This window comes from Trematomus bernacchii, unplaced genomic scaffold (assembly GCF_902827165.1).
Source record: "Trematomus bernacchii unplaced genomic scaffold, fTreBer1.1, whole genome shotgun sequence".
Lineage (NCBI taxonomy): Eukaryota > Metazoa > Chordata > Actinopteri > Perciformes > Nototheniidae > Trematomus > Trematomus bernacchii.
The window spans coordinates 168190-193181 of record NW_022987562.1 but is presented as its reverse complement, the minus strand read 5'-3'; the positions used below and the strand labels follow the sequence as shown (position 1 = coordinate 193181).

The 24992-nt window shown below is 39.6% G+C and overlaps 1 protein-coding gene across 1 annotated transcript in view; it reads left to right on the top strand.

The window, feature by feature from the left end:
* LOC117477462 (semaphorin-3F-like) overlaps positions 1-24992 on the top strand; it is a 39210-nt gene continuing 14218 nt past the window's right edge. The window contains exons 1-9 of the mRNA XM_034124137.1: positions 1-399; positions 3770-3900; positions 20411-20571; positions 20995-21057; positions 21163-21282; positions 21443-21536; positions 22271-22390; positions 23351-23496; positions 24860-24974. Of these exons, the coding sequence (XP_033980028.1) occupies positions 3795-3900; positions 20411-20571; positions 20995-21057; positions 21163-21282; positions 21443-21536; positions 22271-22390; positions 23351-23496; positions 24860-24974 (925 nt within the window). The 5' untranslated portion in view covers positions 1-399; positions 3770-3794. The remainder of the gene's footprint in view (positions 400-3769; positions 3901-20410; positions 20572-20994; positions 21058-21162; positions 21283-21442; positions 21537-22270; positions 22391-23350; positions 23497-24859; positions 24975-24992) is intronic.

Below are 24992 nucleotides of genomic sequence, written 5' to 3'. Positions count from 1 at the left end.
GCAGAGCAGAAGGGAGAGGACAGCGGGGTCTCACACACTCCCCCAACACCTGCACCTGGTCACTAGATTCAGGCAGGATCCGAGAATTCACATCACCGTGGCCATCCGTGCGTAAAGTTAGTGCGTAAATGTTGCCTGGGAGAAATACCGTCGACTGATTATAGGCAGCTTTTCTCTTTCTCTTCCCCCTTTCTCTCTCTCTCTCCCCCCCCCTCTCTCTTTCTCTTTGCAAACCTATCGGATTGTTTTATGCCTGCGCAGCGCCGTCGAGGGACATTTTCCAATCCGGCTCCGAGGCACGAAACGCGGGGAATGCAGCTCTAACATCTCGCAAGTTTTCCCTTTCTTCCCGTTTTTGGATCTACGTGTATCGAGAAGAGTCAGAAAAACAAAAACAAGGTAGGTAATTTAACTTCTCTGTGGTTTTAACTTTTACCTCTGGTGTGGTTACTCTCTCTAAGCGTCACATTTGTTCGGTTCCTATTTCTGGATGTTGAGTTCACAGGTAAGTGCGCACTCCTCCGCGGGGAAGGGAACTAGTTCATTGGAATCCTGTAATTATTTTTATTTTTAAAGAGAAAAACACATGTTATTACAGCTGAACTTTAATCTGCCTTGCCGTTACCACCCTGCTCTGAGAAGCAGGAGAAATATCGTCATTCATAAAAATACCTCGAAATCAGATCATAAAGAACATGGAGCCCCACGGGCACATGATTATGTTTTAGATACTGATTTGAGATATTTTTAAGGTGTTTAAATTAGGTATCTTGCACCTGGATTATTTGTATATCCTTACTTCAATAACAGTAAGTAACATGTTTTGGGGTTTGTGATGTTTTTTGATAATAACGAAGCCATTTTGTCTTATTTTTGTATACAAAATATAAAAATAAGGACTTAAAAATGTGTCTCTGGTGTATATATGGCCATATGCCCATTTAAAAAAAGCGTTATTTTGATTAGTTTCAATGAATAAAATCATTTTTGGCACTGTTTAAAATCCAAAATGCTTCACAAAGATAGAAAACTACAAAACAGAGTCATAAATCATCATCTGTATGTCTCATGTAAGTATTTATTTTATTCTTAAAGTCAAAGCAATGTTTTAAATGCGATGTGTGACTTATAACTGTGACATTTCATGACATACGATCTGTCTGAACATCATTTGGATCCCCTATCTGATGGTGCATGTGCATTATAATTACTAACAGTGCATACATATATCAGAGAGTGTGTGATAGCAGGAATACAGATCAAGCTTCCCTGCTGAGCAGATATATGTGATTATGCCTTCAAGCCAAGGCGTTCCCACTGGCTTCTGTTTTTAATTTTAAACCTCCAGCATGCCAGTTTCATCAGTTTTAATGGGAACATATTTGAGCAAAATGTGTCAAACGTGGATGTATGCCTTATTGTGAAATGTAAGATGAATCTCTAGCTTTTCTGCATGGATACCCCCTCCCTAAAAGCCCTTTTTTTTAGGCTTGTGCCACTGGGAGGGGGTTTGGCTGCATGTATGGCATGAGAAAAAATAAAAGCCCGTGGGATGGCTTATAGCTGGAGCAAAGCACACCTTCAGGGAGACAATTTAATGGATGTTGTGGACTCAGCTTTTAGTATTCATAATTTATACGGGATCCTCTCCAGCAAAGTGCAGATGCATAATGAATGCTTGAGTTAAGGTCTAACAGTTAGGCTACGTTTCAACACCCCTAAACTGTCAGGAACTGTTTCAAAGAGAGCTACCTGTTTCTTTGAACTGTCATGTTTTTCACCCGTCAACTTCTGGGGAAAAGTCTGGTGTGCTTTGTTCAAAGACGGAGGCAGAGGCGCAGGGAATCACTGATGGGTTCAGAGGCTTTTTAAGTTCGGTTTTCTAGGAAAATATTGATTCAAGAGAAAGTACAAGATGAAATAAGGCTGGGTAATATGGGGAAAATCAAATATTTTTGACAATATACCTCATTATCGTGTAGCCTATAGTGAGGCGCTTATCAAATATTTAAAAAGTGAACGTTATGATGAATAATAATCAGTAATGTGAATATATAGAGAGCTGCAGGGATGACATTGTTTTGTAGTGCGACACAGTAAAGCATCCTGGTTCCCTCCACAAAAAGCCATGGGATTTTTCCATTAGATTTCGATATACTGTATTGCAGTAAATAATCTATCAACACACATTTGTGATACTTACACGTTTTGTTCAGTAGGATAATCTTCACATATAAACACTTCGAATTTTGAAGTAAAAAGCTAACGTTAGGCTATAAAGGAACACGGTCACATGTCTTCACGTCACCACCGCTAAGCTAAAGGCAGCTAATGTTGGGCTATAAAGGAACTACAGCACGGTCACATGTCTTCACGTCACCACCGCTAAGCTAAAGGCAGCTAATGTTGGGCTATAAAGGAACTACAGCACGGTCACATGTCTTCACGTCACCACCGCTAAGCTAAAGGCAGCTAATGTTGAGCTATAAAGGAACTACAGCACGGTCACATGACTTCGCGTCACCACTGCTAAGCTAAAGGCGGCTAATGTTGGGCATGATGACGTTTGTCATCTCATTTAGACACTTGTTAGCAAGCGCGTTTTTTTAATTCACCAGTGGGGTATTTACTGACAGATTTATGATATAGAATACAAATCTCTTCAGCTTGTGTTAACCACAGACCTTATTTCCAGACCAGTGGACAGGAAGTGCTAAAAGGCTGACCCTTACGGCCCGTCCACACAGCAGCGTTAAAAAAATCTTGGAGGTGGGCGTATCTGAAACAACCAATCACATGAATCTCCCGCCCCCGACATACGAAGCAAAAAAGCCCGAAGTAAACTGGATATAAACTCCCCAAACAGGCGAAAACATACCACTGTCTCTGCCACCTCCCTCCATGCCTGGCTCCTCCGGTTTGTATCCCGGTAGGTAAATAGGGACTGGTCATAAAGCACCGGGTGATTCCCTACCGCTAATTTCTCCTCCATGTTTTGGAATATGAGGAAATGACCTGCGGTATGTCTCTCCCAGCATACACGCGGGTTGATTGGCTAGCGCTTGAACTGTCAGATTTGCATACACGGGATTTGATTGGCTGACGCTTCCACCTCAGCTTCAAAAGTTGAACATTGCTCAACTTTGAATCCTGAAAATCCTGAAAATCTCCGCTCTGCTGCCCACAATGCAGTTCGGCGAAAAGTGAGGCAAAGTGATGTCACCCCATTCAAAGTGAATGGGCAGAAGCGTTCCAAGATTTTTTTAACGCTGCTGTGTGGACGGGCCGTTAGAGCAGCATTGGTAAAGTCTGGTAAATTCATTAAATGACTTCACTTTACTTGAATGCATCATTTAAAACTAGAAAAAGGCCCTTATAATATTAGGATATCCAAACTTGAAAGAGATCTAACCTCATACAACAATAAAATATCAAAAATATTGCCCAGCCTGAAGATAAAAGCAGAAGACAATCCTTTGTTCTTCTTTGGGACCTTTTCCACGTGTGCTGCATTATACAGTCTCAACACATACCTCACTACATTTACACTTTAAATAAATAATAGGGCTGTCATATTTTCCAGAGCAGGTGTGAAGATGTGTTCTCTGCTGCCAAACTATATCTCTTGAAGGCTGCAGGCCAAACTTCTGATCAGAGACTTCACAGAGAAAGCTCTCTCTCTCCTGTCCTTTCCTTCTTTTTCTGTCTCATATTTCTCACGGGGCTCTCTATAATAATAGTTCATTCCTCTTTTCTTTTTTCGGTCCAGATTTAGATCTCTGTGGGCTACCTGCATGACTGTTACCATGACAGCCTGTGGAGCCGCCCTCCTCCTGTTGGCCCTCAGTGTTTGCAGAGGCCTGCAGCAGTCGGCCCCGCGGATACGCCTCTCCTTCAAAGGTGAGCTCACACACATTAACCAAAACTCCTTGACTTCACCTTAAGGTCCAGCTGCACGATGTGGAACAAATAAGTAATTGTCATTAGCCTTTAAAGGGGCCCTATTGTGCTGATGTGCAGGTGTATATCAGTATGTAGTGTCTCTACTTTAAAGAGTCCTCTCCTGCTGATGTTCAGGTGTATATCAGTATTTAGTGTCTCTACTTTAAAGAGTCCTCTCCTGCTGATGTTCAGGTGTATATCAGTATGTAGTGTCTCTACTTTAAAGAGTTCTCTCCTGCTGATGTTCAGGTGTATATCAGTATGTAGTGTCTCTACTTTAAAGAGTCCTCTCTTGCTGATGTTCAGGTGTATATCAGTATGTAGTGTCTCTACTTTAAAGAGTCCTCTCTTGCTGATGTTCAGGTGTATATCAGTATTTAGTGTCTCTACTTTAAAGAGTCCTCTCCTGCTGATGTTCAGGTGTATATCAGTATTTAGTGTCTCTACTTTAAAGAGTCCTCTCCTGCTGATGTTCAGGTGTATATCAGTATGTAGTGTCTCTACTTTAAAGAGTCCTCTCCTGCTGATGTTCAGGTGTATATCAGTATGTAGTGTCTCTAATTTAAAGAGTCCTCTCCTGCTGATGTTCAGGTGTATATCAGTATGTAGTGTCTCTACTTTAAAGAGTCCTCTCTTGCTGATGTTCAGGTGTATATCAGTATGTAGTGTCTCTACTTTAAAGAGTCCTCTCCTGCTGATGTTCAGGTGTATATCAGTATGTAGTGTCTCTACTTTAAAGAGTCCTCTCCTGCTGATGTTCAGGTGTATATCAGTATGTAGTGTCTCTACTTTAAAGAGTCCTCTCCTGCTGATGTTCAGGTGTATATCAGTATGTAGTGTCTCTACTTTAAAGAGTCCTCTCCTGCTGATGTTCAGGTGTATATCAGTATGTAGTGTCTCTACTGTGACATGTCTCCATGCTTTAATGTTCAAAAAGCTCTTTATTTTTCTCATAGTGCCTGTGCTGCAGCACCTCTTTTCACCCTCTGTCTGAAACCAGAGCCCAGTCTGCTCTGATTGGTTAGCTGGCCGGCTCTGTTGTGATTGGTCAACCGCTTAGAGATGTCGCGCCCCTTAGCCTATCACGTACAATGTGTTGGAGAAGCGTTACACAGTGATGTCACTATGTTCCTGAAGTAAACAAAGGAGTGTTTGGGAGAGAAACAACACAGGGATGTTATCCTCTGCAGACCATTGACATGCACAAAAACCTGTATAACACATTACAGGAAGGTCGAAACCCGGAAAAGCAGTATAGGGCCTCTTTAAACCAGGAAATGACCAAACTTACAATATCCAAGATGATATACTTTCACAATAACGATAAAATATCAATATAATTTTTATATTTTTTACCAAATATCTCAATAGTGTGACGATAATGTAGGTGCTTTGTTTTACCTAAGACCGTGTGTGTAGGTCTTCCCAGTGTCCCCATCCTGTTAGAATTCAAACAAGTGTAAGTCTTAAATCAGAAACCAACATATTTCAGTAAGTTTTCTTCTCAAAATTGAATGAAATTGGCCCTGACAGATATAAGCGAACTTTATATTTGTATAAAACGTCATCTCCTGACCCTTGTGCAGCTTTGGCGACCTCCACGTTGGGAACCCGTGCCCTGAGTCCCTGTGCTCTCACACCCCTGGTAGTTTCCTCTCAATACATATGTAAAGAACGTACTTCCTGCCACATGTCAAAAAGTGCAGCAGTGAAAACAAAAGGTGGATATTACGTGTGGTTGGTTACTGGTTGTGCCCTTCGACAAAAGTTTCTCCCCACACCCTAACACACACACACACACACACACACACACACACACACACACACACACACACACACACACACACACACACACACACACACACACACACACACACACACACACACACACACACACACACACACACACACACACACACACACACACACACACTGAAGCGTGACCCGTCATCTCTCCTGGGGTTTGATGTCTGACATGACGACACGAGAAGGAAACACCTGAAATGTGATCACTGGAGCCCAAATGATATTTAAGAGCTTTTGGCTGAATGCTGGTTTTATCGGGGTTTTTTTTATAGGTGTTTGGGATTTTCCCATGTAGTCCTCTCTGACGTTCAAGTTACAAATGTGTGGAAGACAGCCTTTGATCCAAACAATGCTGCATGATTACTGTTATCTTTGCAGCACAGTGCACCTGCAGACATGCACACACCTTAGAGTACCTGTAGGTGAGAATTAAAGGTGTGAGTGTTACTTTATAGCATTTTTCTAAAGTGCTTTCATGTGGAGGCGAGTCAAAATCCCCGGTCAGGTCTCGGCAGCGCCATATCTTGTTCTGTGCCGCGGTGATTCAGCGAGAAACATTTATGCTTTTCAGCGATGTCGACATCTGACGCAGATTAGAAGTGGGCTAATCATGAGATCTGTGGTTGGAGAGCCTGTTTTGAATTCTTGTCATCTTTGGAGGACAGAAAACAGCTGTCTACATGCTGCTCCTGGCGTCCATTTGTGAGAGAGTGATTGCAGGGTGTTTTTATATGACCTTTAACACTAATCGCCTCGCAGTAAACAGCTTATACACGGCACAGCGTGTGTGTGTTTTTGTGCAACAGGGATCACAAAGTAGCAGTCTGACCAATTACACAAGTCGGGTCTTGAACTTGATCACGTCCGTGCTTTCGTGTAAGATGCAGGAATTCACATCTGTAGAAATGTCTCCGTGACGAATTCATGTTTAGAGCAGCTGAGAGGTGTTACATTATCAGAGAGAAGTTCTCAGATCGTGTACTTGAGTAAAAGTAGAAGTACTCAGGTCTTGTACTTGAGTAAAAGTAGAAGTACTCAGATCTTGTACTTGAGTAAAAGTAGAAGTACTCAGGTCATGTACTTGAGTAAAAGTAGAAGTACTCAGGTCTTGTACTTGAGTAAAAGTAGAAGTACTCAGGTCTTGTACTTGAGTAAAAGTAGAAGTACTCAGATCTTGTACTTGAGTAAAAGTAGAAGTACTCAGATCTTGTACTTGAGTAAAAGTAGAAGTACTCAGGTCTTGTACTTGAGTAAAGTAGAAGTACTCAGGTCTTGTACTTGAGTAAAAGTAGAAGTACTCAGGTCTTGTACTTGAGTAAAAGTAGAAGTACTCAGATCTTGTACTTGAGTAAAAGTAGAAGTACTCAGATCTTGTACTTGAGTAAAAGTAGAAGTACTCAGGTCTTGTACTTGAGTAAAAGTAGAAGTACTCAGGTCTTGTACTTGAGTAAAAGTAGAAGTACTCAGATCTTGTACTTGAGTAAAAGTAGAAGTACCAGAGTGTAGGAATACTCTGTTACAGTAAAAGTCCTGCATTCAAAATGTTCCTCAAGTAAAAGTAGAAAAGTATTATCATCAAAATATAGTGAAAGTAGCGACAGTAAAAGTAGTCATTGTGCAGATTGGTCCATTTCAGAATAATATATATGATATGTTTTATAATGATTGATCATTAAAGTGTTCTCAAAGCTGGTAAAGGTGCAGCTAGTTTGAATGACTTTGTATACTGCAGGGTAGCTTGTGAATTTACTCCAGGTGGAACTAAAGTCTGATTTAACACTTGATTATATTTCACATCATTCATCCAGATCTGTGAAGTAACTAAAGGTATTAAATACATTTAGTGGAGTAGAAGTACACAATTTACCCCTGAACTGTAGTGGAGTAGAAGTACAAAGTAGCATCAAATGGAAATACTCAAGTAAAGTGTACTTAGTTACTTCCCTCCTCTGTAAATTACTACATTTCTTTGAGGTTTTTAAACATTCATCAGCCTCCCCTCCCCCAAACAGGAGGTAAGTTGGATTTACTCCCCGACTGTTTTCTGCCACTCGGAGGATTTATTGTTCATTGTTTGTGACACGGAGTCTCTTTGTTCCCCGAGGCGCCTGGAGGAGGACATGTGACTCTTCTCAGAGACTCTGCAGAGGAGACGTTGTGTTTCCTCCGCTGCTGGGAAGTTGTGTCACTTACTCAAACTGTACAGGGGACGGAGGGGCTTTGATAGAGTTAGTCAGCATTGCTAGAGAGCAGCAGTGAGGCTGAAACCAGAGACACGCTCGCACACACACTCTGAAGATATGAAGCCATGGGCGGCAACATTTGGAAAATATATCTTAGTGACATTATTTTGACTGATGTTGCAATTGCGATATGATTCTAGATATTGGATGGGTGGATCATTTTTCAACCATGAGTCTCATTATCATTGAAATATTGTCTATGTGGGTGTGTTTAAGATGTTCTGAACAAAATACATATGTTTTATAAAATCTATGGCTAAAATCCCCCCTTTTCTGAAATGCCCCCATTAGACTCCTTTCTTTACTCTCAGGACATAGTGACATCACTACGTAACACTTGCACTCCTATTGGCTAGCGCTCCAACACATTGTACGTATTAGACTTAGGGGCGGGACATCTCTAAGCAGGTTGACCAATCACAACAGAGCCGGCCAGTTAACCAATCAGAGCAGACTGGGCTCTGGTTTTATTCTTTTTAAATCTATTTTTAAGGAGAAATTCTGGCAAACTTGAAATGTAAAATGTTGCTTTTCCGTGATTCTTTGTTGATCAGATCCACAAATTGATAAGTCGTCAAAATTGTGTTATTGTTAGACGACGTAGAAGAAGTTTACTCCCGGTTTTTTTAAGTACATTTTTCATTTTAAATGACTTCAAAGAAACTTATCAGCACATCTCTGGTAAAAATAATATATAAGTTGGTGGTGAAGTGGTGGATTCTTGGTGGTAAAAGAGAGTTTTACAGATCTTCTTGATAATGTAACTCATTGATTAGGTCACAAAGACGAGACCCTCTTCAGTCCAGGGAAGACCATGAAGAAGAATGTCATTCATTCCCCTCGGTGCTGTCGTCAGACCGCTCATACTTGAGATCGTCCTGCGACTAAACGGCCTCGGTGACGGTATGCAGAGAAGCTGTAACCCGAGAGCTTGTAGTAGCTCCATTCTTTGATCGTGTGTCCGTCCCCGTGTTTCCCCGCCGCTGTCAGAATGCTGTCAGGGGATAAGTGTTTCAGAAGCTTTACCAGATGACGGCAGTACATTGTTTGCTATTTCTGGGGATTGGAGACATGTATAGGGGTGTGGTGTTTCCACTTTTAGCCGTGCAGTGGATCCACTCCGGCCCAGTGGAGCTTGTTATCCTGTGTTTACCTCAGAACCGGACCTCATCCCCCCCAACAACAACAAAAAGAATCACAGGCTCCATCCTCGTGTCGTCCAGAGATCCGATTGCGTGGTTTATTTTAGTTCGGCACCTTGACTGCATCCTGTTAACATTGACCTCAAAAAGGAAAAGATGGCAGGCGCTTTGATGTAAATAAAGATTGGGCTTCCTCCTGAATCCCTGTAAGCTTCTGACGCTCTCTGGGAACATTTGTCAGTGCGTAAGCCGGCTGTCTCTAACATGCCTGACTGTGAGAGCACATCAGAACCACAATGCCCTCCTGTACTGGGTTTAAACAGGGGTTAAGATATACAGAGGGGGGAACTAGTCGAGTACAAATACTTCGTTACTGTACTTAAGTAAATGTTTCTGGTATCAGTACTTTGCTCCACTACTTATTTTTCGACTTTTTACTTTGACTTCTTACATTTTGAACACAAATACCTGTACTTTCTACTTCTTACATTTTGAACACAAATACCTGTACTTTCTACTTCTTACATGTTGAACACAAATACCTGTACTTTCTACTTCTTACATTTTGAACACAAATACCTGTACTTTCTACTTCTTACATGTTGAACACAAATACCTGTACTTTCTACTTCTTACATGTTGAACCCAAATACCTGTACTTTCTACTTCTTACATGTTGAACACAAATACCTGTACTTTCTACTTCTTACATTTTGAACTCAAATACCTGTACTTTCTACTTCTTACATTTTGAACACAAATACCTGTACTTTCTACTTCTTACATGTTGAACACAAATACCTGTACTTTCTACTTCTTACATGTTGAACCCAAATACCTGTACTTTCTACTTCTCACATTTTGAACACACATACCTGTACTTTCTACTTCTTACATTTTGAACACAAATACCTGTACTTTCTACTTCTTACATGTTGAACCCAAATACCTGTACTTTCTACTTCTTACATTTTGAACACAAATACCTGTACTTTCTACTTCTTACATTTTGAACTCAAATACCTGTACTTTCTACTTCTTACATGTTGAACCCAAATACCTGTACTTTCTACTTCTTACATTTTGAACTCAAATACCTGTACTTTCTACTTCTTACATGTTGAACACAAATACCTGTACTTTCTACTTCTCACATTTTCCAAACAGGCTGGTTCCTTTAGTTTGAATGTGTGTTTGGTGGCGTGATCATTATTATTTAGAGTCATTGCGTGCCTATTGATTTGAACACGATCCGTGTATCCATCATTTCCTGGTCTTCTCTAAAGAAGAGGGACCAATGAAAACGTTGTCATGTTGCCGTTGTTCAGCATGGAAACATTCATTAGCTAACAATGACATTATTGTTCTATTAATATAAAGGGAGGTCAGGTACTCTTTAAAGCAGCTGCTAGTTATGGGTACTTTTTACTGAAGTACATTTCAAAGCCCTCTTTACTTTTACTTGAGTAAAGAAGTTTAGTCAGTACTTCTACTTTCACCAGAGTATTTTTAAACACGAGTATCTGTACTTCTACTTGAGTAAAGGATGTGTGTACTTTTGCCATCTCTGAAGATATACTGTATGCTTGTTTTTTTTCTCTACCTGCTTGTAAAGCGCTTTGAGCACCAGGAGAAGCGCTATATAAATAACATGTATTATTATTATCATTATATGCATCATTTAGAAATAAGTTAATATAAAAGATTAATTCAAAAAGAATGACTAATTGTCTATAAATATCATTTTTATTTATTTATTCAACAAGGACAGTTAGTCTGTAGTCCCTGGACAGATATTGTAAGTCACCCTAAAACCTAATTTAACTTAAAATAACAAGTAAATACGATCAGTTAAAAACATGCAACATAGAAGTTAAAGTAAGAGTGAGCAATACAAAAATAAAATTATATTTATATTTATTTAAGCATACTGAGGGAGGATAAAGTGAAATGTCCAATAAATTATCAAATAAAATAGAATATAAAAATATCAGAATATGTTTATTGTCATCACACATTGGTATGTGTGACAGCTGAGTCTTCAGATTTGTATATATTTAACTGTCAACATGTGTATATTTTATGTTTTGATTCCGTTTATTTTCTATTTCGAGATGTTTCTATTTTGTGTTTGTTTATTTTCTACTCTGTTGACGAGAAAAAAGTATAATTTATAATTTTGTATATATAAATATAATACATTTATTTGGCATCTCTCACTGCAGTAATATAAATAGTCACTCATAAATAAAAGCAGTGATAAAGCAGAGTTAGCATTGACATAATTTATTTTAATTATTGTAAATGTACACACTAACAGACTTTAACATTTAAATATACAAAACTACAGACGTTTAAATATAACTGTGTGTTCATAAATAGATGTTAAAAATATAGCCATAAATATGTATAATTAACTGTGGTTACAGTCTGTGAGAGGTGGAAGTGTGTGTGTGTGTGTGTGTGTGTGTGTGTGTGTGTGTGTGTGTGTGTGTGTGTGTGTGTGTGTGTGTGTGTGTGTGTGTGTGTGTGTGTGTGTGTGTGTGGGTGTGTGTATGTGTGTGTGTGTGTATGAGTGTGTGTGTATGAGTGTGTGTGTGTGCATGTGTGTGTGTGTGTGTGTATGTGTGTGTGTGTGTATGTGTGTGTGTTTGTGTATATGTGTGTGTGTGTGTGTGTGTGTGTGTGTGTGTGTGTGTGTGTGTGTGTGTGTGTGTTCATCATGTTGTTGTAGTGGGTTCTGTGGTTGTGAGTAATAGGAGTAATGGAGCCATTAGAATAAAAGTGTTTCTCAGTCTGTTAGTATGTGGTTTTATTGACCCGTAATATAAATATCAAATCTACAGAATAAGTTAGAATATACTTTAATAGACCAACATAACAAATATGCAAACATAGAATCAGAATTCCTTTATTAATCCCACAAAGGGGAACTGTACACAGTTACAGCAAAGAGACAGTACTGATGGAGACAAAATAAAACAATATCCAAACAGTATTTTCAAATGTAGTGAAGTAAGGTAAGGTTAGTTTATTTATATGGAACATTTTCAGACACAAAAAAAACAAAAAACAACATTGTAAATACAGTAGGTGCAAGAAGTGCAAGGATAAAACAAGTTAAAGTAAACAGTATTTAGTAAGTGAGCACACATGTTAAATAACAACCTGGTCTCACCAGAATGCGTGACTCCACCACGACTCCTTAACACCGCATTGCGTGGTGGAGTCACGAACTTTGCTACATTTACGTGTCTGCACCACGCAAACAACCCCAATGTAAAGTGAATGAGGCTCCTTTGTCGTGGTGCACACACGCATTTCTACAACGTCCAGCAGTGAGCTTTTATTCTATAAAACGTTTTTAAAATCTACTTTATAGCTTGTAGTAACTCACAGGAGGCTTCTTTTATTTTATTTGTATACATAATAATTTTTATTTTTCGTCAGAATGTATTATGGTGCATTATTCACCAATGTTTGTTCTCAAAAAACAATGCATTGTGTGTAATACAACTGTGATTTTTATTAAATTAGTTCGTTTTCAAGGAAGGCCAGAGCTTCAGCTGTGTCAAAGAGATTGTTCCCTTTAGTTAACGTTATTTAAAAGATAATTATATTCCTATTTGATTAAGTCCCCTTTATTGTATTACGGACCCAAAGAGCTGAGCGTCCATTCCCATTGGATAACAGAGCATTTGACACCCGGAAGTAAGTATTCTCCTTACTGTCCATTGATTTTATTTACAGTGATATCTGCACTACTCATCAACTCAAAAACACCAGATTATCCTTGTTAATTACACAACATTGACTGGTTTAAATTGTGTACAATGCTTTTGTATTTTCCCCTTTCGATTCGGAGAAACAAATATTTGTTCGTAGTGTGTGGATGGCAGAAGGCACTACACTACCCAGAATCCTCAGCTATGGGACTACACCATGTGCTTAGAACGTGTCCTACCCCCCCTTAGGTCACAGGCTCCTCCAACAGTGCAACACAATAAAACAGATAGGCTACACAGAACAAATAGTGCAAGTAAATACAAAAAGAAAAATAGTAAAATAGTAAAAAGTGAAATAGTGCAATAAGAGTCTATATACAAGTGATTGGAATATGATATATTAGATAAATAATTTCTAAGTAGCAGCCAGATGAATGTTATGGATGTTGTTTCTAAGTTCAGGTGTTTAATAGTCTTATGGCCTGTGGGATGAAACTGTCCCTGAGTCTGGTGGTTTTAGTCCGGATGCTGCGGTACCGCCTGCCAGACAGCAGCAGACAGAACAGTTTGTGGGGTGATGGGGGTCTTTTATAATCCTGAGGGCTTTCTTTAAGGTTAACCTGGTATTTTTACTCCACTACATTTATTTTAGTTACTTTACAGATTTGGATTAATGATGTGAAATATAAACAACCCTTAAATCAGACTTTAGTTACACCTGAGTAAAATTCAGTGAATTCAGCCAACAATCAGGCGAGATATTTGGTAGTGGGTGCTTGAGAAGACTAAATATTTATCTGCAGATCCCTAAAGCATATTCATTACTCGTTATTCTCTACTAATAGTTAATTAAGAACTGTATATAATGGCTATTTTGCACATCCCTTTCAAGATTTTCTAAGGTTTATTGACATATCATATACACAACTACGGTGTAGTTATGCAATGAATGAAACACTTGGGTCACAGGTTCATCAACAGTGCATCACAAGACATCTATCGATATCTGTGTACCTCCACCATTAAACATATTCTGCACATTTCTTATACTATCTACATACATCTTATAAGAGTATAATTAATATGTATAATATCAGTTAAAATAAGTGCTTCAACATAGTTAACATTGAAGGAAAGTTGATTGTCAAGTTCCAAAACAAACCATGCAATATATTAGACGTTAAGTACTTTGTCAGGCTTAATATCTGTAGATACCCCCAAAGCTTTTTTCTTATTTAAAAGAAGACCTTAACCTAAAGTATTCTTTCATGTTTAAATAAAGCCTTATTAGTTTGTCTGTTTTGCACATCCTCCTATCAGGCACTAAACTGTTTTATTGTAGAGATCACTTACAGTATCTTCTTGATATTTTCTATTCTATATTATTTATATCATTGACCTTCCACTTTCCCACTATATTAAGAGTATGTACTCTTAATATTTAAATGTTTTCATCAAATATAACACATTCAAAAGTGCTTTACAAAAATGAAAGACATTAAGAAAAAGGCATTTTAAAACAGTCATTAAAAAGTAACCCAATCTACCTGCATTGCATTACTCTAAACGTGTAATAACGTGCTTTAACCAGTAGGAGGTGCGGGTTAAAAAGCTGTCAAGTTTACAGTGTTAACAAAATAAAATATACTGCTGTTTCTGGTTTAGTTTACGACGGATATATTCTGTTATTGTTTTGATATTTGTAACACAAAAGCGATGTAAAAAACCCACAGCAACACAGAAAAGATGGTCTTAACATGACCCAGCGGTCTAGTAGTTAATAAAAAACAATAATATCAAAACAAATTATTACTACTAACTTTATTGTGAAATTAAAATAGAACGGTAAAATAATAGTTTCCGGTCCATTCTCAGGCCCGATCTCTGTAGATAAATAAAGAACTACGACAGATGTGTAATGTTTAATGCAGCCAAACCATTCATTACAATGCATTCATGTGATGACTTTCAAAGAGTAAAGCAAGCACTGCTGAATAAAGTATGATTTGATCTTTGACGAAACGTTTTTTTCATTGGAATGCAGTTGGAGGTCAACCAATCACAGAGCTTGAGGCAAAGCGGAACAATAGCTGAGGATTCTGGGTAGTGTAGTGTCTTCTACCATCCACACACTCCGAAAACATATTTGTTTCTCCGAATCGAAAGGGGAAAATACAAAAGCATTGCACACAATTTAAACCAATCAATGTTGTGTAATTAACAAGGATAATCTGGTGTTTTTGAGTTGATGAGTAGTGCAGATATCACTGTAAATAAAATCAATGGACAGTAAGGAGAATACTTACTTCCGGGTGTAAAATCCTCCGTTATCCAATGGGAATGGACGCTCAGCTCTTTGGGTCCGTAATACAATAAAGGGGACTTAAAGGGCCCATGTCATGGCCATTTCCACTGATCATAATTACATTGTTGAGGTATACTAAAATAGATTTATACTGTGCAATTTTCCAAACTCACATTGGTTTCGCATACAGCATCTCTGTCAAGCATGTGTATTCAGCAGTATTCACTTTCTCCACTAAACGACTCGTTGGAGCTCTTGCCCCCCCCTCCCTGTGAGCCTAGTGTGCTCCGATTGGTCAGCTCGGCCACTCGTTCTGATTAGTCAACCACCAGAGAGGCTGCGCCCATGTCAGTGCTTTTCCCGGCTGCTCTCAGCGTAACATCAGTCTTATCATGGCGTCGGTACAGTGGTATATTTTATATACATATATATTTTTAACTGTTGTTATAGAAGAGTGTGACGGCCTCAGGGCCTTTGTCTTACGGTGGGGTGGAGCTGAAGAGGGTAATCAGCGCGATCACGGACACCTCCGTAGCCGGTGCTATTAATCCCAGCGGCCCGGAGTCTCTCTCCAAAGCGGCTGCAGAAGGACGAACTGAGCGACCCTCTCCCCTCGACCACCTGTCTCTGCATTTACTACAATAAATGTGCCGTGGTTTTGTAAACTCGTGTATGTCTCCTTGCCTTTCCGTTGTGGCCTACGAGCTACTCTCATAACAAAGAGTAAGTTATTTTTACCCGTTATAAACTACTACTGTTTGATGAGAAATCAAATCATGGTTTGCTATATATGAATTCAGGGAAGAAAGGATAGGCCTACTAAGTATTTCCATTAAACTTTATTTTTAGAAATGTACAAAATGAACATAAATATACATATATACACGGTATATCATCCATTCCTCCTCCTCGCATCTTGCCTGCGCACAGTCGGTGCGGTGCCTTTTAGCACCCTCAGTAGTAGTAGAATCCCTTCCCCGTCATGGATTGTCCGCCAGGATCTGGCTGGACGAAATCAAATGCAAATCACAAAATATTAGAGAAACTTAGTTGTTTTAGATTCGTTAGTAGTAGTTGTGTAATGAACAGCTTGCCTGCTAATATGCTAACCTAGCTTTGTTTACCTTGGTAGCTAACACGATATGAACGTTAGCTTGGAGGAAAGGCAACTATAATGCAGTGTAATAAAACTACTATGAACAAAAGCTAGTGGTTCATATTAGGCTAGCAATAACGTGTTTATAATTGCAATCGTATACGGGTATTCTGCTACGTTCGGTCATACAATGTAACTTGCATGAATACATTGTTTTGCGCTAGCATACAGCTAGCCTCGTTAGCTACATGCAGTATATGTACGGTCACAATGTACGGTAAATCACAGTACAGTATACTGTATGAGTATTCCGTGTGTGTGACTGCAGACATTCTCCTGCCATGACAAACATGTAAGGCCATCTGCTGACATTGTAGTTGATATATTTAAACGCTAGCAACGTAGCATCACAAAAATGTTTTTCTGACCGAAACTAGCTCTAGCTCCGTGTGTTAGATCGCTACGCCAGCTATAATGTAATTACGTTTCGCGACTGACCGGCAAATCACCCGGAGTATACTGTCAATAGGTATTTTGTGTGTGAATGCAGACATTCTCCTGCTATGAGATACATGTATGCAAGGCCATCTGCTGATATTAGAGTTGATATATGGAAACTCTAGCAACTTAGTTAGCACTGTGTCAATGGCTTAGCAGTCCAACACAGTTTACACATTTAAACAGTCTTGTTTGATAAATACACAAATAACAATGCAAACTTACAGGTTGTATACCCAGATCTTCCCCTGCTCCAAACGGTCCAAACAAGCTGTGCATATCCGGCCTCAAACTGGGCAATGTTTTGGAAGCTTTCGTCTGTGAAATGCCGGTTCTTCGAACCTCTGGAGGAGGAACACGACGCTGCTGGTGTGGCCATAGCTCTTCGGGATTGGTCCATTTCGTTCCGGGTACCGCATGACATCAGGCGGTACCCGGAACTAAATGGAAGACTCAAATGGGCAGTGACGTATCTCCAACGAGGCGTTTTGGGGAGGTATTTTCTGTGTTAGAGTTTTACTCGCTACAGGGTGTACTTTGAGGGTTTTGACTCTGCACACCGTTTACATGCATAAAAACCTTCATAACACACAAGGGGACGGGTAATAACCGGAAAAGCATGACATGGGAGCTTTAATCAAATAGGAATATAATTATCTTTTAAATAACGTTAACTAAAGGGAACAATCTCTTTGACACAGCTGAAGCTCTGGCCTTCCTTAAAAACTAACTAATTTAATAAAAATCACAGTTGTATTACTTACAATGCATTGTTTTTTGAGAACAAACATTGGTGAATAATGCACCATAATACATTCTGACGAAAAATAAAAATTATTATGAATACAAATAAAATAAAAGAAGCCTCCCGTGAGTTACTACAAGCTATAAAGTAGATTTTAAAAACGTTTTATAGAATAAAAGCTCACTGCTGGACGTTGTAGAAATGCGTGTGTGCACCACGACAAAGGAGCCTCATTCACTTTACATTGGCGTTGTTTGCGTGGTGCAGACACGTAAATGTAGCAAAGTTCGTGACTCCACCACGCAATGCAGTGTTAAGGAGTCGTGGTGGAGTCACGCATTCTGGTGAGATCAGGTTGTTAAATAATTACACATTTCAAGATTATAAAAACGTAAGTATCAGCATTATAGAGAATTGAGTGAAACAAGTAATGAAGCTGCAGCAGAATGACAGTAGTAAATACTATATTACCCAATATAAAGTATATATTGCACAGTTTTGTGTGACAGCATTGTTGTTACAGGTGTTGAGTTGTGCAAAGCCATGTAGTAAAATGTAAATATAGTACATGTAGTGAACAACAGTGTTGGTATAGTCCGAGTTGTGTGTGTGTGAGGGTCTATGAGGGGGAGAATACTATATACCAGAGGTGGGAGTAAGTCCTACATGTGCAAGTCATGAGCAAGTCTCAAGTCTTGACCTACAAGTATCAAGCAAGTCCCAAGTCACTGTGGTGAGAGTCAAGCAAGTCAAGTCAAGTCATTGCTCAGGTCAAGCAAGTCAAGTCATACGAAATGTTGATGAATAAGCCCAGTTTCCGCATTTAAATCAGTTAAAAGACAGTGGCTATGAAAATGGATTTAACCCACACTATGATCTTCATTACATACACAGTTAATCATTTGAAATCTAATTTAGATGAGGGGAAACTGGGGTGGTGGTGGGGTGGAAGCTGGGATGGAAGCTGGGGTGGAAGCTGGGATGGAGCTGGGGTGGAAGCTGGGATGGAGCTGGGGTGGAAGCTGGGGTGGAAGATGGGGTGGAAGCTGGGATGGAGCTGGGGTGGAAGCTGGGATGGAGCTGGGATGGAAGCTGGGGGTGGAAGCTGGGGTGGAAGCTGGGGTGGAAGCTGGGGTGGAAGCTGGGGTGGTGGTGGGTCAGGCGAGCAGCAGCAACATGAAACACAGCAGCAGGAACATGAACATGAATGCAGCAATAGCAAGTGAACACAGCAGTGGCAGCAGCAGCATGAGCGAGGAGGCAGAGGTAGGAAGAACTGGCAGCTTCAATAGAGCGGCATGTTTAGGAGAATGTGTTTGGTTGGTTGTAAGAGGGACGAGGTGTGTCACGTGTTAATGTATCATTGGTGCTCGAGTTGACTGCCTGAACTAGCTCGCAGGCTTCGCCCCATTAAATGTAAATGCAACGAGGTAGAGTTCAATCTGTATAAACTGGTCAGGGTAATTGAAGGAAAGTGTAGTCAAAGAAAGGAAACTAAGGTAGTAATAATAATAATAATAATACGTTTATTTAGTATAGCACCTTTCACAGAAATAGAATTCACAAAGTGCTTCACAAGAAAGAACACAAGATAAAATGAAGACCACAGAAACATGAATACAATAACAACACGAGGCAGAACTGAAAGGTCGACATAAAAACAAAACACAGACCACGTGGAGTCCTGAGAGGAACAAACATGAGAACAGAACACCTCACACACACCTCTGAAACACCCCCTCCCATTATCCCCTCTCTGCCTTTAACATGTTTCATCGCTGACTCGGATGAACTCACGGTCCCCTGAGCAACACTTCCTCTGCAGAATGTGTGCCACTTATTAAGTATAACTCAACTTACAGCTTTTTAAGAAACATATTTGCTTTTAAGGTCTCAATATTTCATGCGTCCTGACCGGCTGATTGGGTTTAAGGCGTCGCATGCCGGGTGGAGTTAGCGGGGGGGGGGAAAGCAGCCGCGGCGTCCCTTCGGAAAACACGGTCAGTGCAACTCGAGTTAATTCAGGAGTCAGGATTGTGTTCAGCCGAGCGCGGCCTGTTAGGACACGCCGCCGGAGGAAAACCTCGCTCCCTTTTCTCTCTCTCTCTCTGTGTTCTCCTGAAAGCTATGATTGAACCATTTTCATCTGCTGCGACACAAATGGACTGCAGGTCACCTCGTGTCTTTCAATTATTCCAAATAACATTTTAAAGCACATGAAAAAAGACAATCCTCTGTGACCACCTTGTGGCACATCATTAGTCAAACCCTTATTCACTGAGCAATTCAGAATTAATAACCTATTAATACTTATATAAGTGTATATATTGGGTTATACTTGGTATATATGATAGTACAATGTGCATTTCTACTTTTCTACAATTGCATTAAATCATTTAATGGATACAAATATTTTTTATTTGATAATGTCTTTGCCATTTTACCCCTCTTCTTATCTTCTTATGTTGATTAGACATTTTTATTGTATTTAATTGTATTATTTATTGCACATTCTTACTTTACATTTCTGTTTATATACATATTTTATTTTTATTTTATGATTTATGGGACATTTTATTGTAACTCTTTATGTTAATTTAAATTGTATTTGACTCTTTAGATATATATGTATTTCTACTGTTTATGTCTATCAGAATCAGAATACTTGATTCATCCCATTGAAATGTGGTTTTGCGGAAAAAATAGAATAGCACAAATATAATAACTACAATATCAAACATGAATATAATGACTGTTTATTTTCTTTGTATTTCAAGTCATGTTCAGTGCTTTGTAACATGCTGCCATGCCAGAACTATTTCCCCTTTTAGGATCATTACAGTAAACCTAATCTCCCTCTGTCGTTGGTTTTCCAAATGTCTAAGATGTCCCTCCCCTCTCCTCACAGAGCTGATGGACACCAGGGCGGCGCGGCCCTTCAGTTTCTCCTTCAACACCAGCGACTACCGCATCCTGCTGATGGACCAGGACCAGGGCCGGCTGTACCTGGGCAGCCGGGAGTACCTGGTGGCTCTGGACATGCACAACGTCAACAAGGAGCCGCTCATCGTGCGTACACAACTCACACCTGCTTTGATTCTCCTTTAATCCAGAGAGCTATGTGGCCGTCAAGAGTTACTTCCACTTTTACTGGACTGGCATTGACGCTGCAGAATTATACTGTAAGATTATATTGCTGCCCACTTATCTAAAGATTGTAAAATAGGGTCCAGGTTGTCACCTCTCAAAGTACCAATCCTTGCTCCGATTCTGGACTTGAACCCCCGACCTTCTAGTTTCCAAAGCTAATCCCTACAGACTGAGCTAATGTCCTAAAATCTAATGCTTACTTTCGTTGAATATAGAAGAAATCTACAAAGACAAAGTTAAATAAGCTCCTAAATGTGGATACTTTCTTGTCTATGTCTCGGTTCGTCTATGTCTCGCCATAACTCTGTAAATGCAATGATCCTGTTTTTCCCAAAAACTCAGATCCACTGGCCAGCGTCTGCGAAGAGAAAGGGAGAATGTCAGATGACGGGAAAGGGAAGACAGGTGGGATCACGTCTGTAACATCCTGTTCTTTCACACATCTCAGACTTCTGCTTTCAGGACGATACAATGTCTGGTATTCACCTCCGCTTTGTCCTCCTTGTGCAGGGTGAATGTGCCAACTTTGTGCGTATGATCGAGCCGTGGAACCGCACCCACCTGTACACCTGCGGCACGGGGGCGTACCAGCCCATCTGCACCTTCATCAACAGAGGCTGGAAGGCGGAGGTGAACATTAAAGCTTCCCCTGAGTGGCTTTACAGCAGGCGGAGAAGCGGTGTCCTGCTAAATATTTCAGAGCTACAAACTGGGACACTGATTAGTTTGTGATTTCCCCCGGGCTCCAATGTGACGTGTTTTCTATTTCCATGCATGCTCTCCTCTGCAGGACTACCTGTTCAGGCTGGTGCCCGGGTACGTGGATTCAGGGAAGGGGAAATGCTCCTATGATCCGAAACAGGAGAACATCGCAGTTCTGATCAGTAAGACTTCATTGTATTTATTTAAAAAGAAGAAGCCTCTTGTTTCTGTATGAAGCACTTCCAAAGGTTTGACTTAGTACATGTTCACAAGCAAGGATCAAACCACAACAATATGTCGGGTTAAGATTGAATTACAGGAGGTATTGGATGTTAAGCACCAATGAATTTAAGGGGAAAGGGTGAAGAAGGATGAGAGATGAAAGGATGAAGGGAAGTAGGGAGGGATGTTGGGAACGATGATGGGAGGGATGGATGAAAGGATGAAGGTAGGGAAGGATGAATGGATGAAGGTAGGGAAGGATGAATGGATGGATGAAGGGATGAAGGAGGGAAGGGAGGGATGAAGGGATGTATGAATATTGGGAGTTAGGGAGGTAAGGATGAAGGGATGTAGAGAGGGAGGAATGAATGAAGGATCATAGGGATTGAGGGATGACGGGATATAGGGAGGGAATGTTGAAGGGATGTAGGGAGAAAGGGATGAATGTATGGTGGGTCAAGGGATGTAGGGATGGGGGGGGGATAAAGGGTCAAAGAGAAGTAGAGATTTGGGTGAAGTTGAGGTAGGTAGGGGAATGGATGAACAAAAAGGGAAAGGAATGGAGGGGTCGTACAATCGGAGATAACGAGGCCGGAGTGGCTTTGTTTTCACTCATTGTACAAAAGTGTCAACCAAATTAAATATCATTTTTCGAAAAATGCTCAAAATCTCACCAATCTTCTCCCCTGTGCAGACGGTAACCTGTACGCTGGTGTCCACATCGACTTCATGAGCACGGACGCTGCTCTGTTCAGGACGATGGGCGGCCGGACGGCCATCCGGACGGAGCAGTACGACTCCAGGTGGCTGAACGGTGAGTCAGGGAGTCAGGGAGTCAGTGAGTCAGTGAGTCAGTGAGTCAGTGAGTCAGTGAGTCAGTGAGTCAGTGAGTCAGTGAGGGTGAGGAGGTAAACCGGGGGTGTCCAAACTTTCACAATTACTCTAGGAGTACATTGCTGGCCATTTATCTAAAAGGTTTTGTACCAACAAGACACAGAAAGGTGGGGAAATACTGAAAGGGAGACAAGTGAATAGCATTGTTTTACTGAAAGATAACACCATAAAACAGTTGATAATTACACAATTATTTTGCATATTACAAGTTTTCTGAAGGATTATGCTTAGATATGCAAATGATATCTTGTTAAAATGGAGGATTTAAATGAAATCATCCCACATATGTACAGGACCGAGGGACAAAATATACGAAGGGCTGGGCCACTCCCTAGAGGTATACTGCCTCATAAGTTCAGTTATGAGTTATAAAAGTCAATCCGATGTAGGTAAATTACTCTTGATACTTGAAAATGCTGTAAGAAAAAAACCGCTCACAGCTCTCCAGAGGGTTTCATCTATTGTGTTAGCAGCTCATTCCTTAAAACAGAAGCTTCAGATTGATTATAATAAGAGGAAATAGGAAGGCTGTATTTCAAGCTTGTTATGTAAATAAGTTATTGGGCTTTTTTATTATCAACTTAGATTTGTTAGAACATGTTTCCAACTTTAATGGACTGAATTTATTTGAAAAGTGGTCTTATTACCACATGAATACTACTGTGTAATATATTTGAAAATATATATTTAAGAAGTACAATATAAGACAAGCAGAAGTTTATTATACTTTAGTCATTATACCTTTTGAATTTGCTGAGGGCCGATTCTAAAAGTGTAGTTTGGACACCCCTGATCTAAACGGTTCTGATTACAGGTTACCGTTCCTCTCACACCCACTTGTCTCAATCCCTTCTGAGCCCGCCTTGTGTTTGCTCCTCAGAGCCCGTGTTTGTTCAGATCCAGAAGATCCCTGACAGCGCAGAAAAAAACGACGACAAGCTTTACTTCTTCTTCCGTGAGAAGAGTCTAGACTCCAGCGGGGGGGCGAGCCCCAGCGTCTTGGCCCGGGTGGGGAGAGTGTGTCTGGTGAGCAAGACGATATATGATGTGAAAATATATGAAGCTTTTAATACCTAAATCTGTCTGTGTTTTTGGTTTTATGATAACCCCACTTAGTATGACATGAATTTTATTAGATTTTCAGTTTATTTGTATAATATATATATTTTTTAATATATTTATTTAAATATTTTACTTTTTTATTTGTTATCAAATCCTCCTATATTATTTATATGAATTTTAATTTATTTTCAAATCTTTGTTATAATATTATTTTGGGCTGTTTTTTTATTTATATATTTTTTAATGAAAGAAAATCACATATAAATTAAAGAAAATACATTAAAGTAATTTATTTTTAAATCTTTCACAGTTTTTATTTTTTTATCATACTCCCCTTAAAATTATTCATAATTATATAAATATTTATTTATTTTGAATGTATTGGTATATTTATATTTAAGGTTGTGTCTTATTTAATTTGTATTGATTTATTTATTTTCTTCATGCAAAAAAACTATATAAATAAATAAAAAAACATTAAAAAATCATATTTTATTTTACTATAATCTCCCTTATTATCATTATTATGACACAGAATTTTTATTTATTTTTACTTTGTTAGTTCAATCACCTTTTTCTTTATCCATCACTCTTTATCTTTTCTCCTCCGATTCAAGGCATCCATTTTGGTTTATGTATGCTGTACGTAAAACATTTTTTTATATATAACAAAGGACATTTATGGACAACAAGTCAATAGATAGATAGACGGACGGACGGACGGACGGACGGACGGACAGACAGACAGACAGATAGATCGATCGATAGATAGATAGACAGACAGACAGATAGACAGAAAGATAGATAGATAGATAGATAGATAGATAGATAGATAGATAGATAGATAGATAGATAGATAGATAGATAGATAGATAGATGGATGGATGGATGGATGGATGGATGGATGGACGGACGGACGGACGGACGGACGGACGGACGGACGGACGGACGGACGGACGGACGGACGGACAGACCGATAGACAGACAGACAGACAGACAGACAGACAGACAGACAGATAGATAGATAGATAGATAGATAGATAGATAGATAGATAGATAGATAGATAGATAGATAGATAGATAGATAGATAGATAGATAGATAGATAGATAGCTAGATGGATACTTTATTGATCCCAATTTAAGAAATGTTTGCGGCAACATAAAAAAGCAAGGCAATGTACATAAGAGAAATTAAGACATAAGAACTAAACAGTCCAAAATATTTCTGAAATTGAAATAAAATAGCATTAAAAAGTAAAAAAGTAAATATGCAGCTTTGTGATGAATGGTTTTTATTGATCCGTGATCTAACCCCTTCCCCCCCAGAACGATGAGGGGGGGCAGAAGTCTCTGGTGAACCGCTGGACCACCTTCTTGAAGGCTCGCCTCATCTGCTCCGTGATCGGAGATGACGGAGTGGAGACCAGATTCGACGAACTACGTGAGGCCCAGATAAAAT